Source organism: Microchirus variegatus, assembly GCF_963457635.1.
Source record: "Microchirus variegatus genome assembly, chromosome: 9".
In the NCBI taxonomy this organism is placed as follows: domain Eukaryota; kingdom Metazoa; phylum Chordata; class Actinopteri; order Pleuronectiformes; family Soleidae; genus Microchirus; species Microchirus variegatus.
The window spans coordinates 8,912,198-8,936,988 of NC_139810.1; the positions used below are offsets into that span (position 1 = coordinate 8,912,198).

The window sequence follows — 24,791 nt, forward strand, 5'->3', positions numbered from 1 at the left end:
CATTAGCCCCAGGTCACACTTTACGCTTTACGACGAGATGCTCATTGGCACCCAGGACCATTTGAGCTTGAGAGCCCTGGTCTTGCGTTTTGCTAACAAACTGGACTGATAGCTTGTGTAGTCTACTAAGGTCACAAAACACATAGGTGCTTGTGTCTATCCCCCAAAGTTTTGTGTCTGAGGACACATGGATGTGGAAAGTATGACCCCAGCCTAAGCCCCTGATGTTTTGAGCCTTGGTAATGTAAGGATTGGTTCCAGTAAACACGTCAAGAGAGTCAGCACCATTGATAATCATTAAGAATAAAGGAGGTGTCCAGTGAAAGACAGCGACCACTAGTATTTTTCCTCATTAGGTGTCTTGCTCTTCCTGTGGTTGTCACACAAAATGGCCTCCTCATGCTCCTCCATTGTGTCTTTTCAGCAGATTAATACACACTAGGCTACAATGGCCCCATTCCATTTAGTTTAAAGCGTGCTCCTCCTCTCGTAGTTTCTCAGGAGTGCATGTTTGAACGAAATGGAATGGTGTTTTCATGTTTTTTTTTTTTGGTACATGGACCTGAACCTCACAATCGCCACACACAATTAAAAACAATTACAGGTTTCAGTGCGCGTAACACTGTCTTACAGTAGGTCACCTTAATCATCGCCATAAAAAAACTGAACAATTCCAAAAAATAATCCATAAACGATCAAATAAATTAAAAAAAAAAAAAAAAGAGGGCCAGCCTCTTCGCGTCTTCATTTTCTTTTTCTAATTTTTTCAACCAACCACATTTTCCCCCTTCAGATACATCATAAGAAATGCATACAAGGCGATTTGTGTGAAATGAAGCAGCTGCATGATGAGAGAACACATAGCCAGTGTGGAAAGAGTGTACAAAATACTTTTTTTCTCTTTTTGGGGGATATGTTGCTCAAAAAACATTACTGTCACACACATACACACATAAAGGAGGCAGAGTTTTAGCAACTGCTGCTGCATATAGGCTGTCACACCTGCAAATATACTGAACACGTCTGTAGTGCAGTGCGTGACGTCCAAATATTTCACAATAAAAGTCTTGTTAGATTCAGGGAGGGTGTACGGTGAGGACGCATTGTTGTGTTTGTGACATATTTGACAGGTACAGACATCGAAAGTGATGTGAAAGATTTTTTCACCGTCTATTTAGCTGTAAAATGTATCTGCTTGCGGAGACACACTGTTCACACTGACCTTTAGGCTACACGCCATCCAACAAAGACTCCCAATATCCTGTTCTGACTGTGCCAAAACCTAGCTCCAAGCTAAAAGGGATAATCAGTAGTTTATTACCTGATGTTTCAGTGACATGAGTCAAAATAAAGTAGTACAAAGGAAATAAAGGCAGCTATAGATTTATCATTGAGGAGATTTCACAGCACCCACAAGGAGGGCTGGCGAACGTCAACACAAATACGAGACAGTCTGAAACAAAACAAAGCAAAAGCTTCTGTAAACACCAGTGACAGTGCCAGCGATCAAGTAATTCCTACCTATACTTCTCTTCTCACTGTAAAAACAATCGAGAGGACTAAACATGAATAAAGATGTGGAGATCTGAAAACATAACAACAGCTTTGCACCCAGCAACACACCGCACCACACAAATTAGCATCTGGGTATAAAGCTAAGCCTGTCACAGTTTCAGGGGTGGAAAAATTCTCCCAGGTCACTCGAATGAAAACCTCGCACTGACAGTAGAGCGCACACACACTCGGGCCATTTGCATAGCTCTCCTTCACTGTCACACGACACAAACAAAGATTGTGACAGAGGGCGGCGTGTTTGCTTAGGCAAAGGTGAGCGCCAAGTTTGCATACACAGTCACTCCCTTGCTGTAGTCCAGTAAGGTGTGTGTGTGCTAGCACCCACTCTATTGCATCTGTAATAAGTGAAGGAAGTCAGGATCTATGTTTTCCCGCTGTCTGCTTTTGCAGCTTATTGCTAAACAGGTTGAACAAACATACAGCCGGAACTATGCAAAGACATAAACATCACAGTCTTTAAATGCTAGGTTCACCGGAGACAAAATGGAGCCACTGAGACATGATCTAGGTTTCAATATTCTCCAAACGTCAGGATTAATTATACTCACTCTTTATATATATAATTCTCTCTAGCACTCTTCACTTGAAGATTTGGCATCTGCAGAACCAGCTGCAGGAATCCAGAGTTGCTATGTGATGGTGGTGGTGTTAGTGGAGGTGTCTATGTGTAAATGTTTTCCCAGGTTTACTGCATTTGTGAAAATGACAAGTGCAATAAAACCCCCCAAAAACAAACAAATCAAAGCCTAAGGGAAAGAGTCAGCACATGCAAGCCAAACTGTCGTTATCGTGGCCTATATTTCAAGAAATAAGCACAGCAGTGTAGGCATGAACTTATTGAATCAGAAAATGAATGAATGAATGAATAGCTGAATGGATGCTGAAGGCCAAAATGGTGCAAAAGGCATGTGGAGAGAGAGAAGATTAGATAAGCTCAGATGAGAAGGAGTGATGGACTGCTGCACAAACTGGTGCAGCATATATCCCTAGTTTTTAAGTCTTCTTTTTTTTTGCATATAAACAAAATAAAAAAAGATTAAATCAAGTGAAAAGTCCTAAAGCAGTGCTGAGACAGGTGAAATATGGCTGATGTCACATAGGACAGAGATTCCCTGGTGGTCTGCAGTCCGGCTGTGCCTTGGTCAGTAGTCGGCCACAGGTGCAAGGTTTCTGCTCAGGCTCACTGTAATGTTGGTGTAGAGAGGCTTCCTGGACACAATGGGCGAGTAGTTCAGGTTGTTGAGACCGTCCACTTTCTGTCGCTCCTTTGAGTGGCGTAATAGACTATACCTGCAGAAGGAAGAGGGAAGAAGCTTTTTATTCACTGTATGGAAAACAAGGCGAGACCCAGCCAGCATGTCCACGTGGGCCCCAGGATGATTATATTTGGGCTGACAATATGGGTCCCAAGCAGGCTTTTAGCTAGCAGTGCATCTGGGCTAGCAGGGCGCCCGGTACAGAAGATAATAAGAAATTAGTTTTACTTAGGTGAAGACACCCTAGCTAAAAGCCTGGTGCCAAGCTAAGGTTATGTTACTGAAACCATATGGGACCTTCATGATTTACCCACTTTAAGCCTGTGCCTACTTAGTAGTACACACTTAGTACACAGGTAGATTGGAAAGGGTACGAAGTGGACAAGGGCAAACACGTGTGGGGGCCACCGTGGAAACCATGGACAAACCTATATTTGTCAGCCTAAATATAACCTTTGTTGGGCCTACATGAACGTGGCTGGCAGGGGATTTATCAATCTGATGATAAGCAACCATGTCAGACAAGTGGCGACACACAATGACATCATCCAAGTGTGCCTATTTTGAAGTCCTGCGTTCATGTACTTCCAAAAAGCATGCACATTAATAGAAACACTGTGGCAAAAACAACCACTTAATGGTGATTGGGTCACATAATGTCAGTAATAATTCTGCCTTTCACTAACATTTACAGGTTTTCGCAACCGGCGGTGACGTCACTGCCAAGGTCACTTATACACACAGTGTTGTTCATAGCAATATTCGCCTAAATGGCAGGGGGTGTACAACTAAAATATTCAACTTGTGCTGCTGGATAAACATTTGTGGCCTCTCAACAATAGTAAACAATAACTCGTCGCTATCGCTTACATTGGTCTCAACGTTATTGTCCATCTCTTGGTGTTTCACGTATTGGGCCAGCCATCCCAGCTCCACCAGAATCACCGGGAGGGCTTTTCCCCCTGGGTTACCACTCTTAAGTCCATGTGACTGTCTCGGTGCTCTCAGACAGAAGAGTCATTCCATTGAAAATGAAGAGTTAGCGTGCGCCATAGCCGACAAAGTTAGAAAAATTCAGAGGTGCTTGCCCTAGCGCCGCGACAACTTTTGGAGCTCACACGCCCCCGGCGTTATGTTTACAATTTTTGGATGTGTTGTCCCACTGGGTGTGGTGTCCTAAGTGGACCATTCTCCCTGAGTTTAGTGTTTTGGCCATGTTGGGTTTTTCGAAAACCAGAAGAAACCTTCTTGTTACTCCCTATCAGCAATCATGCACCTATTGGATGAGACTAAGTGGTCAATCACAGCACAACGAATGCATTGCTTTATGGTCTATTTGACTGTAAAAGGGACGGGATCAACCATTCATGAGAATAAACGTTCCTTAAGGCACTTAAAAACAGTCTTTACATTCCAGACCCAGCGTCAGTTATTTAAAAACAGTTTATCGTACTGGCCCATTAAAGGTCAAAAAAATATACCTCTTACTCCTTATACCTCTATAGGGGTCACCACAGCAGATCACCAGAGCCCTCCCTTTTATCTAGGCTTGGGAACGGCAATAGAGTAGACTAGATTTTAGAAACCAAATACATTTTCTGATATAAATACATTTTCTGATATATATCAGAAAATTTATTTGGTTTCTAAAATCCAGTATATATATATATGTGTGTAATTTTATAATTGAGTATCTCTGACTGAATAAGTATCAGAGAGCAGAGGGAGCAATGATCGGAATTCTGCCCTGAAGGCTATGAGCAGGTCACATGCAAAGTCTTTAAAAGAGCTGAAATTCTCTCAAAGTTACTGCTCTGGCTTTTCATGTGACCAGCTTACATCACATGATTCTAAGAGTCGAAGTGTTTTTGTGTGTGTGTGTGTCAAGACCAGTAGACCTAATTTCTGAGGAACTGGTTAAGTTTAGGGCTACGATTTGAATTGTGGTTAGATGGGACACATTTCTGTTCTTTATTTAAAATCAATACATTTAGGAAATTAGGCTTTTTTTTTGGTACAAGATTGGTTTGTTCAGCCCAATATTCAATTGTAAAGAAGAAAAATTGTCCCCAGGGCAAACTTACTTACCAACCTATGATATAAAAAATAGGGATTGAAGACCATTTTAGCAAAGTGAGGACATCTTGTCTGGTTCTCACAATTTTTAAGATTTTTGGGGGGGCTTAAAGGGACACTGTGTAGTATTTATGGGTTTATATAACCCAAAATCCACTTTTTTATACATATTATATGCTCCTGCATTGTCTAGTCGCTGTATAATAGTTTTTGTTTCATTTTCGTAGTGTTTCAAAAAGTCATGTAAAATAACATGGTCGCGGGCCGCGGTTGCTTAGCCACTGTTAGCAGCGAGACGCCATGTTTCTACCTGAGCGAGAGAACAAATCAAGCCTCTCTTTACTTGTAGCGGAAGTCCCGCCTCCACTATCTCCGCTTCGTCTGCTACGGCCGCGGTAGCTCGCCCTCTCCCTCACCTCATGAACCTCATCTGCTGACATGGAGAAAGACGACGAGGACGACATTTGACCAGCTGCGGATACCGTATCGCTCAGGGAAGGGAGGGGGTGAGCAGATTTTGTAAATTTCAGCCTCTCCTCTAGATGGCCCTATAAACTACTTACTTCACCTTTAAGGCCTGGTTTTAAGTTAAAGGTCAGGCATTTAGTTGTGATGTTTAATGTTAGGGTGCATTATGTCAATGACTGTCGAGAGAAAGCGTGTGTGCGTGTGTAAGAAAGAGCTGCACACTAACCTTCCCAGAAACTGAACTTCACCACGGTGGTGATGTGGTATTGACATGTAGCGTCCCTGTTCTCCGTGTGGTCTGCTCACTGTGAGGTTTGCAAACTGCACCCTGTGCAAACACACAAGGCACACGCACACAGTCAGGTGGAGCATTTACTATACACCGACTTTTATATTTTCACATCAAGCATAATGATTAACAGTCTAATGAGAAACAGACAAATACAGGGTGAAGTGGTTTCACAGTAAGTGCACACAAAAGTGGTCATTAGCACATAAATAGTACAAAGCTTAGCAGCGATTGCTCACTTTTAGGATGGCTCTGTGGCCGGAAGCTCCTTTCTCATCATTCATTTCCTCCTCTGACTTTACATAAAATGTTTTTTTTTTTTTTTTCCTTTCTGGAAGCAGGCTGAACAGCCATGAGATGAATAGTGACAATTAAACATTCAATACTGGAATATTCAACTGTATTATTTGTTGAATATGCAAATATTCTAAACTCTAGCACATGAGAGCTAGTGAAAGTAATGTAGTGTTGAGCAAACAGGAGAGCATCTAAAGAGATGCATTCAAGGACCCTGGTAAAAAAATATCCACAGCATGTTGAGCTTCACTAACACACATGAAACACATGCGGCAGAAAGTACTTGGACTGCCACGTTGTCAAAGTCAATTTTATTTATATAGCCCAAAATCACCAACAAACAATTTTCAGTCTGTACAGCAGGTGACACCCTCTCTGCCCTGAGAACCTCACATTGATTGAGGAAAAACGCCACAAAAACTCTTGTTTGTCTTGTCTCATCTTGGAGAAACCTCAGGAAGAACCACAGAGGAGTGATTCCTCTCCAAGGACGTGCAGTAATAGATGCACCACAAATAAGTAGTCATTAGAGTATAACGTTTTGTTTTTTATAAATGCAATCATTGATATAAATATATTTATTTTATCTTTTTAATATACTATGAATAGTCACAGTAACTGATTTACTTATTATATCAAGCAAATAATGCAATAATCTAATACTCATACTCATCCCTAGTATATCACATAAACCCTCTCAAAGGAATCCTTTCATTAAATTACAATGCTTTTTCCTTCAATTCTACCCTTTTGTTATTATAGTGTTGAGCACTTACTTAAAAGTAAGGGTGTGACTGTATGTGAATTCTTTTAATACTCTCAGAATCATGTTTAGTACCAGGTGTTGCTAACTCAAGTGGTTCTCAAATATTTTATACCAAGTACCACCTGACAAAGTATTGAGCTTTTAAAGTAATTAGGGCCAAAACAAATGAATTAATGTATTTTTGTTGACTTTTTTAAAAACATTATTTTCTATGCAGTCTGGTCAAAGTTCCTCAGCTCCACTCTTCAATCAGAGGATTTAGTACTACCAGATAAAGCACCACAACAAACAACTATTAAACCAAATTAAAAATAAAATCCAAGAAAATAAGAGAAAATAAATAGTACAGGGCAATACTTTACAAAATATGAATATACATATAAACACAATAATCTGTGCTATTTGTAGAATGAAGATAAAAGGTGTGACAAGACAAGTGCAAAGCGGCAGTTTATGTCAGGGAAGTAACACTCTCTCACACACACACACGCATGCACACACACACACACACACTGCAGCGCTATGACAGAAAATTGTGAATAAACAGGAGTAAGCTGATTTTTTATGTTCTCAGAAAATTCCACAATAATACAGTTGGAAAATTATAAACGCGTGAAGTTTTTTGTCGTTTCATCTTTTGAATAAATCTCTGTTGGTGGCTTACAAAATTAGAAGCAGTCTAACTTGTCTATACTGTTATTTAATGATTTACTAAGTGTTAATAACTTTTAAAAAAATGGTATTCTTAAAGTATTAAATGGTTAAAGCATTAAGCATAAAGCATTTACTGTCAGTCAGAAAAGGAAGTCAATACCACGTCACAGATTGTGGTTGACTGACATTTGTGGACGTGCTAAACATTTCCATGGAAACATTGAGGGTGCAGTGTTAAAAACAGCGGATATCGTTCAGACCTGTGGTTTCTGGTCAAGTGTTTCAAAATCTGAGTGAACATCGACTGCTAATTTCTACTCAAGAAATGAAAAAATGTGATTTGTACTTGGATGTAATGCATATTTATATTGTGTTTACACAGCAGCCTGTCATGGACTGCATTGTTGTGTTGCAATATGGAAACTGACAAACAATCTAAAAGCTTCATTCACCTGTTCCAGAGGTCATCATCCTCACCTCCCCAACCCCAGAACGCATTAGGAAATCCATTAATCATCTTGAACTGCTCCACTGTCAGGCCGCTGACACCGCCAAAGAACTCATTATATGGAAGCCTTGGAGGAACAATTACACTTATTATTATTATTATATGCCTATTAGGAAAGGAGCACACATTGACACAGGCTCAGCAGCACTCACATGTAGGAGTATTTGTCCAGCTTGACAGCAAAGTGTCGTGGCATGTCCGTGCAGCCGTAGTAGTTCCTGTCATTCTCCATGAGGTGGTCCACGTCATGGAATATCAGACAGTCCCAGTCCAGGTCCTTCATTGCCTCCTTGTAGCCCACGTTGAACAACATGGCTCGGTTAAATGGCTCCGTGCCCCCCTTAAGAAGAAAAGACATCATATTTTAAAGGCCTCTGTTTTTGTTGTCTGAGATAATTTCCATCCCAAGAGAGAAACTCAAGAGTTGTTGTATTTGTAACGTTTTTAGGACCAGTAGTCCTCATGGAAACCAAAATCTGGTCCTAATTAAGCAGATACCTCATTTTGTTAGAAGCTGCTTAAGTTTAGGACTCAAGTGAGGACTCAATTTAGCTGGTCCTTACGTTCTGTCACACCTTAAAATTTCTGTTTAGACTTGGTGTTAAGGTTAGAATTAGGTTCAAGTTAAGGTTAAGTTAAGGGTTAGTGTGGGTGAAGGGGGTAAATCGATACAGTGAAATAGTGCGTATATTATATCGCTTTTGAGACACCAATTATGGATTTATTTTTGATTTTTTTATGATGTTACAAATATTTTTTTTTTTTAAAAAACAAAACAAAAAAAACATTTCAATCCACTAGATGGTGCCAAGTACTCAGTCTCACTAGAGCAGCTGTGTGAGTATATCGCAATATCGTAATAATGTTGTATGGCGACTTAAATATCCCGATAATATTGTATCGTGGCGTCTCTGGCGATTCACACCCCTAAGGGTTGGGGGTAAGGGGTTAGAACACACATGGGGTAACACACAGCCAGCAACTCAAGTTTTGTCTGGGTGCAAATATAGCCAGGAAGAAAAAGAGGCATGCTAGAGGTGAAACATATAAGATAAGATGTAGAGACCTTTACACCCCTACCCACCCTCTGAGTGTTGTTGTAAAGTTGGATGGCGTTGGGGACAGAAGACCTTCTCAGAAGTCTGCCATTGTACCTGTTCCTCTGTTTAAGTTCTGTGAAGTTTAATGATGATTTATTTAAAACCTTTCATTTGTGACCCTTCAACTTGCTTCATTTATGCCAGTGTGGCCCTCTGGAAAATAATGTTGCCCAACCCGTGGGATAGGAGATGCATATTAGTGTCCTCACTTATAGTGTGTTTCCACCGGCTTGTTGGAAATGTTTAAAATCTCAGTATTCAACAGAGGAGCCTGCCTGTATTTCAGTCCAGTGACTGTGTCAGACAGAGTCTGTGCTCCGGTCATGGAGGAAGTACTGAACAAATATTTTAACTGAGTCTAATGATCCAGTTACACTGAAAACAACTGCTTTACAAGTCACTACTCGTGTGTGTGTTTGTGTAAAGCAAAGTCACCAAAGTTTCATGCAGCCATGCAGTGAGGAGTCCGCCTACGTTGAGAAGGTACATTTTGTGGTGGAAAACCAACCTAAACCGTGCCATGGCGATCTGGGAACATAGTGGAAACATGCACAAGAATGAGTGTGCGTGTACCTGCTCTATGACGTAAAAGGCAAACTGGATTTTCTGTTTCTGCAGCACTGGCACCAGGTGTCTCAGGAGGATTGGTAAGTGTTCATGTCGGTTCCTGAATGGGACAAGGATGGCCACCTGCAGACAGACAGCACAATACAATGTTAGTGTGTAACATTAAGGGACGGTTTGTTGTCAGAAACTGAACATTATAAACATATTTTTTTATAAAGCCTGCCCCCACATGAAAGGATTCTGTCAATTTATTCAAATTTGAGCATAGAACAGACAAGAAGCAGACCGCACACTTGGGGCCTGATTTACTAAAGCTTTGCACGTGCAAAAACGTGTGCAAACTGGATTGCACCCGCAGATTTGCGTTGATGCTGATCTACTAACGGGGCGCAGGTTACCCTAACCCTAACCCTTCCAGTTCCAGGCACATTTAAATGCAATAAATAATCACAACAATCACTATTTAATGTAACTATCTGAATCAGCTATAGATATATCATCTATATCGATAGTCCCGTCGCCTCTGACGTCAGATCAAAGGCTGTTGGCACGCGTAATGGAAACTTAAGGTTATTAACATAACCCAGGTTCTCTGAGTAATATCTCGTGAGATGTCTCACTATGGGATGCACCCCCTGCTGCAGCCCTCAGAAGCATTAATCTCATTACGCCAATCCTGATTGGCTGGTGAAAGTGTCCGTCTGCCACAGGTAGTCCCACCTACCATAAATACTGTGTGCGGACGGGACCACGTCATTCAAGATAAGCACCTCTTCTCACTCGCCCAAGCAAGAAGGGTTGTCTGGTGAGACATCTCACTCATATTACTCAGAGAACCGGGGTTATGTTAATAACCTTAAGTTCTCTTTCATAGTATCTCGTGAGATGTCTCACTTTGGGATGTCGTAGCTCCCGTATTGCCAGACAAGCTTATCAAGCGTCCACCAACCCACAGGGAAGGTCCTCTGCTCTGCTCTACGAGGCCAGTAAAACTGCTTGTGCTACGCACGGAGCGGAAACATCCAGCATATAGAAACGAACAAAAGTGAGAGGCGAGGACCAACTCGCCGCGGCACAAATGTCCTGAACAGAAACCCCCCTGAACAAGGCCCAGGATGCGGCCAAACCCCGAGTCGAATGCGCTCGCAGGCCCACAGGCGGCTGCAAACCTTGACTCGTATAGGCCAAAGCTATCGCCTCCACCACCCAGTGGGACAGGCGCTGCTTTGTGACAGGTTTTCCCTTATGAGGCGTAGCCCAAGAGACAAACAGCTGATCACTCCTCCTGAAAGCCTTTGTCCTTTCCATGTAAGTGCGCACAGCACGAACTGGACACAACACATGTGACCGCCCACCTGGTGAGGCAGGAAAGGCCACAAGGTCAATAGGAGAACATGAACCAACCACCTTAGGCACAAAAGCCGGGTTGGGCTTCAAAATCATCCTCACATCGCCCGGGAAAAGTTGAGCACATGACGGATGCACAGAAAGTGCATGAATGTCACTAACCTCTTTAGCGGAAGCCAGCACCAGCAGTAACACAGTCTTAAGAGACACGTGCTTTAAGTCTGCCTCCTCCAGTGGTTCAAACGGGGGCCCTTTAAGCCCCTCCAAAACCACAGCCAGATCCCATGGCGGTACCAGCGGTCTGGACACGGGAAGGAGCCTGCGTGCCCCCTTCATAAAACGGCAAACCAGCGGGTGCTGGCTCGCAGTTTGCTCCTCAAAACCCATGTGACAGGCGGCGATAGCCGCCAAGTACACTTTGATTGTGGAGAAGGCTTTATGTTTGTCAATCAGCTCCTGCAGAAATGACAAAATCACTCCCACTGGACACTGAAAGGGAACGTAGCTGTTCCTGTGGCACCAACTCTCAAACACTCTCCACTTACAGTCATATAGAGACCTAGTGGAGGAGGCTTGAGCACTTTGTATAGTGGAAATCACACGCTGTGAGAGTCCCACAGCTGATAGATTGAGCCACTCAGGGGCCAAGCCCACAGCGCCATGCGTTCCGGGTGCGGGTGAAAAACCCTCAGTCTGCGTGCCAGCATATGCAACCAACGGGAGCGTAACCCCCCTTGACGGTTGATATACGCCACTGTTGTGGTATTGTCCGTCCTCACCAGGACATGATGACCCATGAGAGACGGAAGGAAATGTTTCAGGGATAGAAACACCGCTGAAAGTTCCAGGAAATTTATGTGAGACCGCTGAAGGTCCACATTCCAGTGGCCCCTCACAGACCGGCCCTCGTGAATCCCGCCCCATCCTGTCAGGCAGGCGTCCGTAGTGACCACTTTCCTGAACAGGACAGAGCCCATGCGCACTCCGTGCGTCAGGAAAGACGGGACATGCCAATGGCGCAGCGCCCTGGCGCACGCCGGTGTTACCAGCACTCTCCGTGCGCCATGACGCACGGGATTCAGCCGGCATGAGGCCACCCAGAGCTGGAATGTGTAGGCGACCGAGAGGAACTACGAGAATGGCAGATGCCATAAGTCTGAGTAATCGAAGACACAATCGGAACTGAACAGATTTGCCTGGATGAAAGAGCGCGAGACATGCTTTGAATGTTTCCACTGTGAAAGTCACCGAGTTCAGGGACAGTCCCAGAAAGATTATGTCCTGAGCTGGAGACAGCATGCTCTTCTCCGCGTTTATCACGAAACCCAGGTATAACAGGTGTTCCATGAGAATACGCGTATGCGCCCTGGCCTCCTGGTCTGATTGTGCCAAAAGCAACCAATCGTCCAGATATGTGGCAAGGCGGATGCCCCGCCGTCTCAGCGGGGCTATTGCCGCCTCCGTGCACCGCACAAACACCCTCGGGCTTAAAGACAGACCGAAAGGAAGTACGCGGTACTCGTAACAGATCCCCTGGAAAGCGAACCTCAGATATTTTCTGTGGGGCGGATAAATGGGGATGTGGAAATACGTGTCTTTCAGATCGACAGAAGTGAACCAGTCGTTCTGACGCACAAGACGCAGCAGGGATGCGTGTGTCAGCATCCTGAACTTGTATTTCCTGAGATATCTGTTCAGAGCCCGTAGATCCAGGATAGGGCGAATCCCGCTCCCCCCTCGTTTGGGAACGAGAAAATACCTGGAGTAAAAACCGCTCTGACACTGTGCGGGAGAGACGACACAAATTGCTACTTTGTTTAACAGTGAGAGGATTTCCTCCTGTAAAATGTGAGCTGACTCTCCCTGAGCCTGGGAGTGTATTATGCCGGCGAAACGCGGGGGCACAGCGGCGGACTGCAGCCTGTACCCCCACGAAATCGTCCGTAACACCCAGGGTGAAGCTGCTAGTGTAGCCCATCTCTCGCGTCTGAGGGAGAGAGTGGACACACACTGCAGCTCCTCCACCTCTAGAGGCTTCAGCCGCGGTGGGGTGGTGCCATCTACTGGTGGAACAGTGACACTGCCCCGGGGCGACGCTGCGAATTTCTTCCCGGGTGGACAGTGCATCGGCGGGGACACCACAGCCCCCGTCTCGGGGAGGGATATGACCCTCTTCCGACGGAGAACAGCGGGCGTCGCCATCGCGCTGTTTATAGTGATAGTTTTGGCTTTTATTAGCTGCGCCCTCGCCACTCGGCCTGGATGCGGCAGCGGAACACTTTTTATATTCTTTATGAAAACATTTGTGTGTGTGCGTGCTTGTGGACATGAGAGAGGGGCAACCGCTGAACCCTCCGCTGTCAGATGTCCACTTCTCTCGGCTCGTTCTGGCATGGACCGCCGGGAGATCACACTCAAAGGCCAAACAGGTGAAGCTGGAGAACGGGGAACTTCCAGCTGCATCACCGGAGGAGAGAGGGGCTGTCAGGCTGCTCTCTTCTTTTTCGTAGCTCGCTGTGTAGCAGCTGGCGCGGGCTGTGCCGGCGGAGCTGTGACCGGAGCCGAGGGTTTCTTGGACCAGCTGACCCTGCCCGAGTGGGGTTGCGGGGCTGGCTGGGGCTTCGGCAGTTTAGGAGACCTGTACAGTGAACCCTGGGAAACCGCATGCGCAAATTCTTCCCCTCGTAGCGGGATCTGGTGGTCTCGGCTACGACAGCGGGCCAGGGGATAGCCAGTCGGGCAGCAGCGCGTTTACACACGTCGAGCATGTCTGAGCCGGGGAGGGGAGAAGCTGGTGTGCTACTCTCACCCCCATCCCGAGAGGCGACAGAGGCAGCGGGCTGTGAAGCCCAGGCCGGAGTAATGAATAAATCGTCCTCATCTTCATCCTCTGATATGAGGAGTTCAGAAGCGACATCATCATCCTCCCCATAGTCCAAATCTAGGACGTCTTCCTCCGGCGGGGGAACCGCGGCTAAGTCAAGCTGGGAGCCCCAGCTGACGTTAACCCCCGGTGCCACCGCAGCGACCTCCATCTCCTCTCCGTCTTGGACGGCGGCGCCGTCAGAAGGGAGATATGGGTCACGGCCAGACAGGCTAGCTTGGTGCGCAAGCCGTCTGCGGAGACTCTTTACGGTGAACGCCGCGCAGCTCTGACAGGAGCCGGGGACATCGATAGCCAGCCAGGCGTGTTCCAGCCCCAGGCAGCTCGAGCAGACCTGGTGTGGATCCTTACTCGATATATTATTCCCGCAGCGACAGAGCCGGGCTTCAAAATCTCCGTGCCCTCTGGTGTGAGGGATTTTAGCCTCCATTCCGTGCGAGCTGGTGCGCAGGCAGGGAGTCGAGGCTGTTAGCTGGTGCGCTAACTGTGAAAAACCGAGAAATTAACTGGCGTGTTAGTACTCGGTGCTCGGAGCGCCGTGGTGGGACGCCGAGCTGGACAGTTAGCTGGTGTGCTAACGCTGGGTGCTCGAACGCTGTGGTGGGGCGACGAGCTGGGAGGTTATCTGGCGTGATAACCGCAAGGACCGAAGATTAGCTGGGGTGCTAATATTCGGTAAATTCGGTCTGGTGTGACCGACGAAGCAAATAAATCCAAGGCAACTGGCGCCCTGCGACAGAAGCTAAATAAGATCGCCTGTGGACAGTTTAGCCAGTTAGCCCTGGACGCGAGATATGCTCCGAGTGAGAAGAGGTGTTTGAATGACGTGGTCCCGTCCGCACACAGTATTTATGGTAGGTGGGACTACCTGTGGCAGACAGACACTTTCACCAGCCAATCAGGATTGGCGTAATGAGATTAATGCTTCTGAGGGCTGCAGCAGGGGGTGCATCCCATAGTGAGACATCTCACGAGATATTATGAAAGAGAACTCACCCCGAATGAATGAACACAGATGAAACCAGGGACGGAATGGGACTAAAAAGCCGTTGTGATGATCCGCTTTATTTATTAATTTACTTATTGACAAGAAAGTCACACATCCATTAGATCCATAGAAACAGCAGAACTCGCTCCCTGGCAGCTGTCAGTGAGCTGCAGGTGAGTCAGGAGGAGAGCGCAGCACCTTCTTTTTTTTTTTTTTAACGGCAACATCCATAGTCCATAGTTTTCTTTGCTTGATACGTCAGGTAATGATGGAGCTGTCCAAAAAACCGACGCAGGATTATACTACTAATAATAATAATATAAAAAGGTCCTATGGACCCGGGGAACAATATGTCATATATGCCTCGATCCCAGTTATCAGCTCATCGCAGAACGTCACTTTCTGTTCAGTGGCTTCAAATTTAATTCAGCGCTTCTGTTGAGTCTGCTCTTTCTACTTTCTACTGTCAATAGCCGGCCGGTGCGCACATGCGATCGTTCGCTATCGTTTACCATTCAATAAGGCGGTATCATCTTATAACTAACTGACAACCTAATAACTTGACTGACAAACGGATCGTAATAAATAATCCTGACGTAAATGTGTTCTTCTTGTTCTTTTTTGAAGTTGACAGACTGGACGCAGTTTTCGCGTTATTCTGCCCCCCGCAGTCTGAAGATGTATCTGCATTTAAGGGGTGTCCCATTTCTAAGTGACAGAATAACCCTCAACACTTGGTTTTGAGGGCCAGTTAAAGGGACAATGTGTAGTATTTATGGGTTTATATAACCCAAAATCCACTTTTTTATACATATTATGTGCTCCTGCATTGTCTAGTCGCTGTATAATAGTTTTTGTTTCATTTTCGTAGTGTTTCAAAAAGTCATGTAAAATAACATGGTCGCGGGCCGCGGTTGCATAGCCACTGTTAGCAGCGAGACACCATGTTTCTACCGGAGCCTGTAAGGACAAACGCGAGAGAACAAATCAAGCGTCTCTTTACTTGTAGCGGAAGTCCCGCCTCCACTCTCTACGCTTCGTCTGCTACGGCCGCGGTAGCTCGCCCTCTCCCTCACCTCACGAACCTCATCTGCTGACACGGAGAAAGACAACGAGGACGACATTTGACCAGCTGCGGATACCGTAGCGCTCAGGGAAGGGAGGGGGTGAGCAGAGCAGCAGTTCTTTGTTGTAAATTTCAGCCTCTCTTCTAGATGGCACTATAAACTACTTACCTCACCTGTGAGATAAGGGTTGAGCTTGAGGGTTAAGACTGAGGGTTAAGTTAGGAATTGGAATTGGCCCTTTGTGAGGGGATCTCAGGAAAATCTGGTTTAAGAATATAGACAGAAAAAGTTATTTTATTTATATTACAATTAATTCAGTAATCGCTAGCATTCTGTACAAACTAGAATTCTGTACAGTGGTTGGTTACTCAATCCCCCCCCCACAACCTCATATGATGTGCACTTATTTCCTTGAATTATATTTTAACCTCTTCTTCCCTGACCCTCCTTTTGGAGTCCCTGCTCGAAAATGACATGCCCAAACTAAAGTAAATTTATGCAGTTACAAGCTCTATGTGTATTATCTTGGTATCAAAATAAAGATAACACTTGTGAGATTCCACCAGAGGTGTAAGTTTCACTGTAGATGTCACTGTGTCAGAGTAAATGTACATGGAACACAGCATAAATGAAGGATTTTTTTCTCTCGCCTAAAAAAATATTGCATTTTAAAGCAAATATCACCTTTAAAATATGAAGTAGGAGCTTAAAAACACATGGAGGTCATGTAACAACATGTGGACATGAGCTGTGCAAAGTCTGATGCTGCTGAAATAAAGCAGAGTGAAATTACAGCGGTTTTAGTAAAGAGATGTCTGGGCGTTCTCACTTTTGACTCAGTTTGGCACCATCTGTGCCATTTGAGATTTCTTAGGCACCAAATTATTAAAAACCAATTAAATTTTATTTATATTTCACTACAGGTCTAAAAAGAACTTGTTTTGAAAAAAAAAAAAGAAGTATAATACCTCGCCTAAAATCGATGCTCCCTGTGCGGTGCGTAATAATAACTCTGTGGCTCTGAAGTGTCTTCAGTTACGCAGCGCCATAGCTCTGGCTTACCTTGGTCAATTCTGGTGATTGACAGCTCGTTTTAAACGTCTAAACCGGTAGAATCAGACCCCGCTCCAAATGCGTGTGAATCACTTCATTAGCGAGTCAAAAGGACATAAATGCATATGAAGCATTTGGGCGGACATTCGCCCTTCTCTAATCAGAACGATCTAATGTCGCTCTGTAATGATCAATCAGACCGGGATTTGTCCCCAAAGCATGCTGGAAAGTGTAGGTCTTCATTAGAAGGCGGTGGAAATAATTTGTTTTGATAAACAGCAAAGGTAAGACAATATTTCTGGTTGTAGTTCTTGAAAGTCAGTTGTTGTTTTGCTCTTATTTTGGGGCTGGATCCGTGAATCTTGGTCGTAGAGTGATAAAAATTGTACCCGGGATCGGGGGCAGCGAAATTGTGGAAAAATCTGCACCGAAATTGTGGAACAATCTTCCACAGCATGTTAAACACTGTCCACCCATTTTTACTCTTCGGCTTTCGACCCAGTATAAACCAGCCGTGCCATGTGTTGGTTTTATCTTTTTTATAGTTTTATTGTATAACTTTTATACTTTCTACAGTATTTCATTGTTTTATTGTATGTTTTATTGTTGGTTCTTAGGTCTATTATGTCACACGTTTTTATATTTTATTTGTTTTATTCATCTCTGATGATCAAAAGTTGGACTGGATTGGAGCCCAAGGAGTCTATTACACTTCAGGATTTTTGTCATTTGAATTTCTGAAAACTAGCAAACTTCATTGCACATTGGCACCAAAAGGCCTAAATGATGAACTTATTTTAAATGTGTTTGTTTGATTCCATAAACGTTGCAAATATCGAATATTTCATTCACAAATTAATATGAAAGTGTGTCGCGTGTAAAACAAAGTCACTGCAGTTTCATGCAGTGATGACACCACCCACGTTGATTAGGTACTTTTTTTTGTAGTGGAAAACCAAACTTAATCGTGCCGTGCTGAGGCGAGGCAAGACGAGGTGAGCCAGGACTATCGTGGAAAAGTTCCATATGGGATAGTAAGTCAGTGAGTATGGCATCACATCCATCCACACATACCTTCCATCGAGGTAGACAGTCTTTGGGTTTCCAGTAACCTCCTGGGGCTATACTCAGCTCCGTCTCCAGCAAGGATCCCTCAACCTCCTCCAGAGAAACCTCGCTCATGTTCACCACCAACCTGCCCTCTGAAAGTTTGGTTTGAGTGTTGAGATAAAAAGGAGAGAAAGGGAAAAAAAGATGCTATTACATATTAAAAAATTAAGATGAAAAAGGGACAAAATAAAAGTCATAATGGCGCATGTTAGGGTTGAGCAATGTGGGTGAAGCTATCGTGTGCCGTTCCGACATAATTTGTATGCATCATCAATCAAAGCTGAAATAAATCACACGCCTTGAATCTTTTAACTGTTCATTATTCAAATAAATATGTACACAAGCACAATGAAAAGTCACTTCAGGGATTTTTTTTATTTTTATTTTTTTTAAACGGCACAGAGAAAACCAGAAAAACCACTGTTTAAGTGTGATTAAAAGTTAAGAGAGACAGCCACGGAGTGTGTGTGTGGCAGAATTATGAGTCGGGATCGAAGCCAGGCATTAAAACTAAACTTTCAATCATAGATTTTAACAGCATACTTACTCATGGAGGGCAGCCTGTCAGGACAAACCTGCGAGGGGAGGTAGGTGAAACCCTCAGGCAGGTATGTGGAGGGAGGAGCATCGCTCTCACTCAAATTAAAATCATAGGAATAATCTGCAATCACAAGCACACACACATACAGAATATACAATATTAATATACACAAGTGTCAACATCACATTGCAAAAACAGCTTTTACCAACACTTAACTGCATGAGAACACTTGTCGTTATCTATCACTGGAATCTCACCTATGGACTTAACTACATGTGAGTCACCAACTGTAAGACTGGTTCAATCAGCTTGTTTACCCAGGGTGCGAAAGGCTTTTGTGCCTCGTGTTTGTATCAGTGCCAGCATGAGCATGAGCCGATGAGAAAGGTTTTCCTCATCAATCTGACTTCATCAGTCTGGTATGTTGTTTGTTACCTGTGCCATTGACGCTGTACGCTCCTCTCACCACCTGTTCCAGCACCTGTGCCCCAATGTTCTTCACATTCTCTCGGATCTGGATCCCTCTGGCTTGGACCATAAACACATACTCGTTCACTGTGTGCAAAGGAGAGAGAAATAATGGAAAAGTCAGTTTCTTTTGTTATTCATGTTTATTCTGTTTTTCGCCAGCTATGAGATAAATATGTGAAACATAGTATACTGTACATAATACAGATATATACACATGTATATGTATATGTGTACATATAGTTATATACTGATATATAACTAGGACAGCCACACACTTTGTCAATACAAGGCCCTCGCGGCTGGATGCAAGCGTCCCCACGGAAGTTGTGGAGTGCAGCAGTCTCCTGACCTCACTTTACACCTTTGATGTGTGTAGCTCATTTAAGCAGGGTGCAAATCAACAAAATGGATGCCAACATTCAAAATGGCTGACTTCCTGTTAGATTAAGGCCTGGTTGCAATTAACTTTTTGTTCGTCTTGGTCTTTCACATCTTCCCACCAAGTTTCAGGAAATTCAGTGAAATGTTGCCTCTGTTTTCAACTTACGGGGGCGCTATAGAGCCCTTGAGCAACGCACGGGTATGGGAACTATGTCAATATCGAATTTTCGCCACACCTGAGCTCCATGCTAAGTTTCAAGAGTTTTTATGCACGTTAACCACCTCAAAAATGACAGCAGAGCCCAACATTTTAGTTGATATTTATGTGTGCTTCAAATAACATGCATACAATTTGAATTCATTTACATGTTTACAATTTACATGACTTAATATGGTGATTTGGGTCATAACAGATAAGGCCATCTTTAAAAAAAGTGGATCCTCGTATAGAAAGTTTGCTCTAAACCATTTTCAATATCAGCATAAAACAAAACAAAACAAAGGCATATTTTTTCAAATGTTTTTTCTCTCCGTTTTGAAAAATACCACCTAATAGTTTTGGTCATACCAACCGTGCTGTGAAAGTAATCAATTCTCAATTTTTCTCTCTGTATGTTCACAGTTCTTTAACTCATAACCAACATCCTCCATTTCCTCATCCTCACTGACAAATAACACTGAAAAATTCTCAAGGGTAGTAAAACAAAACAACACCCTAGTGTGTTAAACCAGTCTTCTTCTACCTGAACTGGCCCAAACTGATTAAATGCCTTGGTGGCATAACGCAGGGAATTTCCCAGAAGCCACACATGCAATCCTTCATTGCACCAAAGTCAACTAGTGGAATGTTAATCTGTGTGTGAGGTGGGAGGAGAAAGACTCCACTAGAACATATTTATGTAGGAAGGAGAAGGAGAAGGAGACTGAGATAAGACATTGTAAATTACTGGCTGGTTCTTTATATTCTGTAGCAACATTTTGACATATTCATTCGATCTGTATCAATCAGATTCACACAGCGCGGAAGCATGAGACATTTCTAACTGCTATTACAGCTATATCAGTCAAACTTAAAGGAAGTTGGACTAGGCAACACATTATTGGTGATATTGATCAATAATTACACAATATCCTTCAGTATGACACAGTCCCCAGTCAAGGGAAAATCTGGTCTGTGACAGGAAGCTTGAAACGATCACATGGAGTTCAGAGAGAGTTCAGATGGAAAGGAAGAGATTGCCTCCAATTGGCTGGATTGTAATTAGACTCAAACTGGACTAAAGTAGGATTGAAAGTGGAACCTATGGTTCACGAGCAGAAGATTATGTAGGATAAAACTTGGTAACTGGAAGACCAGCAAAATGTCAATCACGTGATCTCAGAGAGTTCTATAATTCTGCACCTTGCACCGTAGGTAATTAGACTCAAGATCTTGCGATGAGCCGACATGGTTCTCGGTTTCAATACTACCAATACTAGTCAAAATGTCAGGATTGGAAATCAGAAAAAGTAAAACATGAAATCGGACATGAACAAAATCAAGAAAATTTCACATAAATACTTCAGTGACTTCAGACTCCTTGTCAACGCCTACTCAATCCTCCACATGACGGTCATGGCCTAGATCAATAGCTGAAACAGATCAAGGGCGGGGTGCAGGTCACCAGTCCATCGCAAGGTCAACATACAGAGAACATCGGTCAATTTATATTGACCAGTGAACTGAACATGCATGTTTTTGGACTAGAAGGAAGCCGGAGAACCCGGAGAACCCAATGTGCACATACAAAGTCCACATAGAAAACCCTAACACTCTTGCTGTGAGGCAACGGTGCTGTAAAAAGGCACATTAAAATCCAGCAACTTCAAATGAGTCATGTTGTGGGCTAATAATTTCTTCCTAAAGCAGTTGGCTGGTTATGGTTAAGTGCACAAATATGCTATCAGAGACCAGAAATCAAGCCTTTCCTAATAAGAACAGACTGTGTGTTTCCTGCCTGATGCATCTTTGAGAGTGTCGTACATTATAAACAATGCCAGGCAACACTGTCTGTCGATCAAGAACAATACCTGACAAGATTCTCACAGTATCACATCATGTTACATGTGTTTGGTGGATTCACATGGCCGTTTCTACAGAGAAGCTTAGCAGCCGTTCCGCTCATTGTGGCTTGACCTAAATAGGACTACAACACAGGTTAACCTGCCAAACAGGAGAGATGCAGTGGTAGATAGAGAGGAGAAGTACAAGTATGCCTCACTCGACCGTGAGGCGTTGGGTAACCTACAGGAAGGTGACTTGTACGTATTTCCGCTGCCAAAAAACAACATAGGGACAGACCAGAGTTTTTCCACAACAAGGAATGGCTTCATGGGTCATTGTGTATTTGTACGGATAAGCGTGCCAACACAATGTCGCCAAACAGTGATTACAGTGACTCCATATCAGACTGTACAATCTCTGGCCATAAATCCAATCAGCATTCCTCTTACAGCAATGCTAAAATGATCCACCACAGCCGTCTGCAAATGTGAGCAGATGCCTGTCTTTGGATGTGCTGCTATGCCCCGTGTGTAATAATGCTGAGCTGGAAATCCACAGGATGTGATTTGTCATGAGTAATTGTATTAGTTTCCATCACATTGGTCTTGTTTGGTACAAACTGCCTGGTTTGCAGGACGAAAGAGACTAAAATCAATGCTCTTGTTTTACCACGGGAACAAATCTACAGAAGAAGAATAACACAGAGAAGATACTGTTCACTCTCAATGGAAGACGCAGCAGTAGATACGCACACACTACGAATAAAGTTCTCATTGCATGGAGAGGCAGAGGATCTGCAGTCAATACTTGCTGCCGTTGCTCATCACAGAAATAAGACTACGTTCAAGTTGGATGCATGTGTGTTGTGTCTGCACCTACATTGTGGAACGTCTCGTTTTAAACATGTTTCTCACACAGTGTGGCTGCGTGAGCCGCGTGGCTCTTTTTTGGAAATAGAAGTCTGAGAATAATCTACTGTATATCTGTCTCATATGTCACTGCAAACACAACAAATTGAAATCACAATTTCAGTTTTTTCAACAAAGTTTTATTTTGAAATACAGTATGTGCAGTGCCAACGAATCAGCATATCATCTTGATATTTAGTGCAGAGGAGTATTTAGATCTTGAATTTTCAGAAGCAAACTCTGTCTTTCTGCAAAACATGGCAGAAACATGCTCCCTGAGCACTGCAGTCGTCACGCAACACTTCTTTAGCATTTGTTTCACAGACATGTTGTGTGCACTAAGTACCTTCTAGAATGTTTTTATTGACTAGTATTGAGTCCACATTTTGAACGACATCTCAACTGGAACACGGTGAACATCAGAACTCGTGGAGTCAAATGAGTCAATCAAGAGTTTGAGTCAAGTTACATGATGGACTCCAGTGCTCAGATTAGAGCTGAAAACGAACAAACTTCTGTGGCTCTGTGGTTCATAGGCTGACTAAGAAGACGTAATGCCATGGCAATGAAACTTGACATGTATAAAAGTCAACCTTTTGTCAACGGCATTGTTCCTTTCTAAATAAACCCACATTTGCTAGCTAATTGAGACTTTTGAAAATGAGTACTAAGCCTGGTTAAAATGGCTTTGTACTAGAAGTAGATCAATGTTCTCAATATTCTCCTTTGACACTGTTTTCTGTTTTCCGCAAGATGAGAAGCCACATGGCTGGGAAGCATTATTAGAATGAGGATGGTGTTATATTTGCTGTTGAGGACTTTCTGATCAAAATAATGGTGGATCTGTCTCATATTAAGTAGCCATGCTTCTGTGGTCGCAGATTCATGTACCTGTAGCTTGACAGTGGCATAATGGCACATCTGAAAAAAATGCAACCCCTCCAAATCCACAAAAACTGTGTTACTATTTATCGATTGTTCCAGAATTGTTGTATTGTGGTATATTATCAGGGGCCATGTGTTACATGCTGTGTTGTAACTCGAGCCCTATGCTGTGTGTAGACCAAAAGGCACACGGTTCCTCTCTTCATCATTGTAGCACTCAGTAGAGTGAAGTAGTGGTTAGTGCTGAGGTATTCATGGCTATAAACTGTGACAAATGCAATTAGATATGAGAGAACTGCAGTTTACAGGAAGCCAGCGCACGTGGCGGGGCTACCACGCAGTGAGTGGTGGATTTACTGTAAAAGCAAGGGGGCACACAGCCGCTCAACATTCTGGTTGCAAATAAAAGACACTGACTCACACATAAGCATCTGATACATAAGTAAATGATACTGAGTCTCCTCCACCTATCCCAGAAAAACTGCCTCTCATCCCATTAGAAACCCCCACTGCAACCTATGAAGCATGACAAGAGACCTTGAATGACCTTGTGCTCTGTAGCTCTCACAGAACACGCTGTCCGCATGCCAAGCCCAGCCCACCTCTCCCTCGCTCTCTTTCTAACCCCCCCATCTCCCTATTGTTGTTCTTATCTGTCCTTCCCTCAATCTCTCCTCTTTATCCTGCTCTGCCGCTGCTTTCTCTCTGTAATGTGGTTTGTATCACTATCTGTCAAGTCCACTTGTTCCTCTTGTTTAAGTAAATAATGTGGATGATGTATAGCAGGCTTAAGGGGACACATCCAAGAACAGATCGTCTACTAGAGCTGAAACGATTGATCGATTACTAAATTAATCGCCAACTATTTTGATAATCGATTAATCGGTTTGAAGCTTTTTTCATGATTCAAACAAGATTTGTGATTGTTTCAGCTTCTTAAATGTGAATATTTTCTTAGTCTTTGCTCCACATAACAAAGGAATCATTAAAACTGAATCATTCTGGTTTGTGGACAAAACAAGACATTCAAGAACCAAAACAAGACATCCAGGGTTGACAAACACTGATCAATGTTTTTTTTTACATTTTCTGACATTTTCTGGACCAACCGATTCATCGATTAATCGAGAAAATAATCGACAGATTCATCGATTACGAAAATAATCGTTAGTTGCAGCTCTATCGTCTACCATTGATCACTAAACGTAACATAACTGAGGCCAGGTCAGGGAGACTTGTTGCAAAGGAGACTAATTGCAAAGGTTTATTTTCCCCTGGTGTGCTAGAGGCAAGCTCAATGTGATGATGACAGAGAAGCAACAGCTAGCAGCTTAATTCAGAGACATTAAATGTCATTAAATGAATGAATGCAATTTGGCACAAATTGCATTAATTCATTTGTGTGTCAACTTTTGTGAAAATCTGACTTTCCATTCCATCACAGGGTCACAGAGAGACAAACAAACATTCAATCTCACTTAAGTGTCCAATAGTTGTTCAAACGAGATAAGAGTTTTTATGCACGTTAACCCCAGTTAAAATCAGTGCAATGTCGG

General features: G+C 43.5%; 1 protein-coding gene across 1 annotated transcript in view; it reads right to left on the reverse strand.

Annotated features, from left to right (window-relative positions):
• Positions 1 to 2,641: 2,641 nt before the first annotated feature.
• b4galt5 (UDP-Gal:betaGlcNAc beta 1,4- galactosyltransferase, polypeptide 5) overlaps positions 2,642 to 24,791 on the reverse strand; it is a gene marked incomplete at its 5' end in the record, with an annotated part of 55,123 nt that continues 32,973 nt past the window's right edge. Inside the window, 8 exons of the mRNA XM_083895371.1 lie at positions 2,642 to 2,859; positions 5,596 to 5,703; positions 7,834 to 7,956; positions 8,042 to 8,229; positions 9,563 to 9,679; positions 17,970 to 18,097; positions 18,553 to 18,666; positions 18,982 to 19,101. Coding sequence (XP_083751497.1) covers positions 2,718 to 2,859; positions 5,596 to 5,703; positions 7,834 to 7,956; positions 8,042 to 8,229; positions 9,563 to 9,679; positions 17,970 to 18,097; positions 18,553 to 18,666; positions 18,982 to 19,101 — 1,040 coding nt within the window. The 3' untranslated portion in view covers positions 2,642 to 2,717. The remainder of the gene's footprint in view (positions 2,860 to 5,595; positions 5,704 to 7,833; positions 7,957 to 8,041; positions 8,230 to 9,562; positions 9,680 to 17,969; positions 18,098 to 18,552; positions 18,667 to 18,981; positions 19,102 to 24,791) is intronic.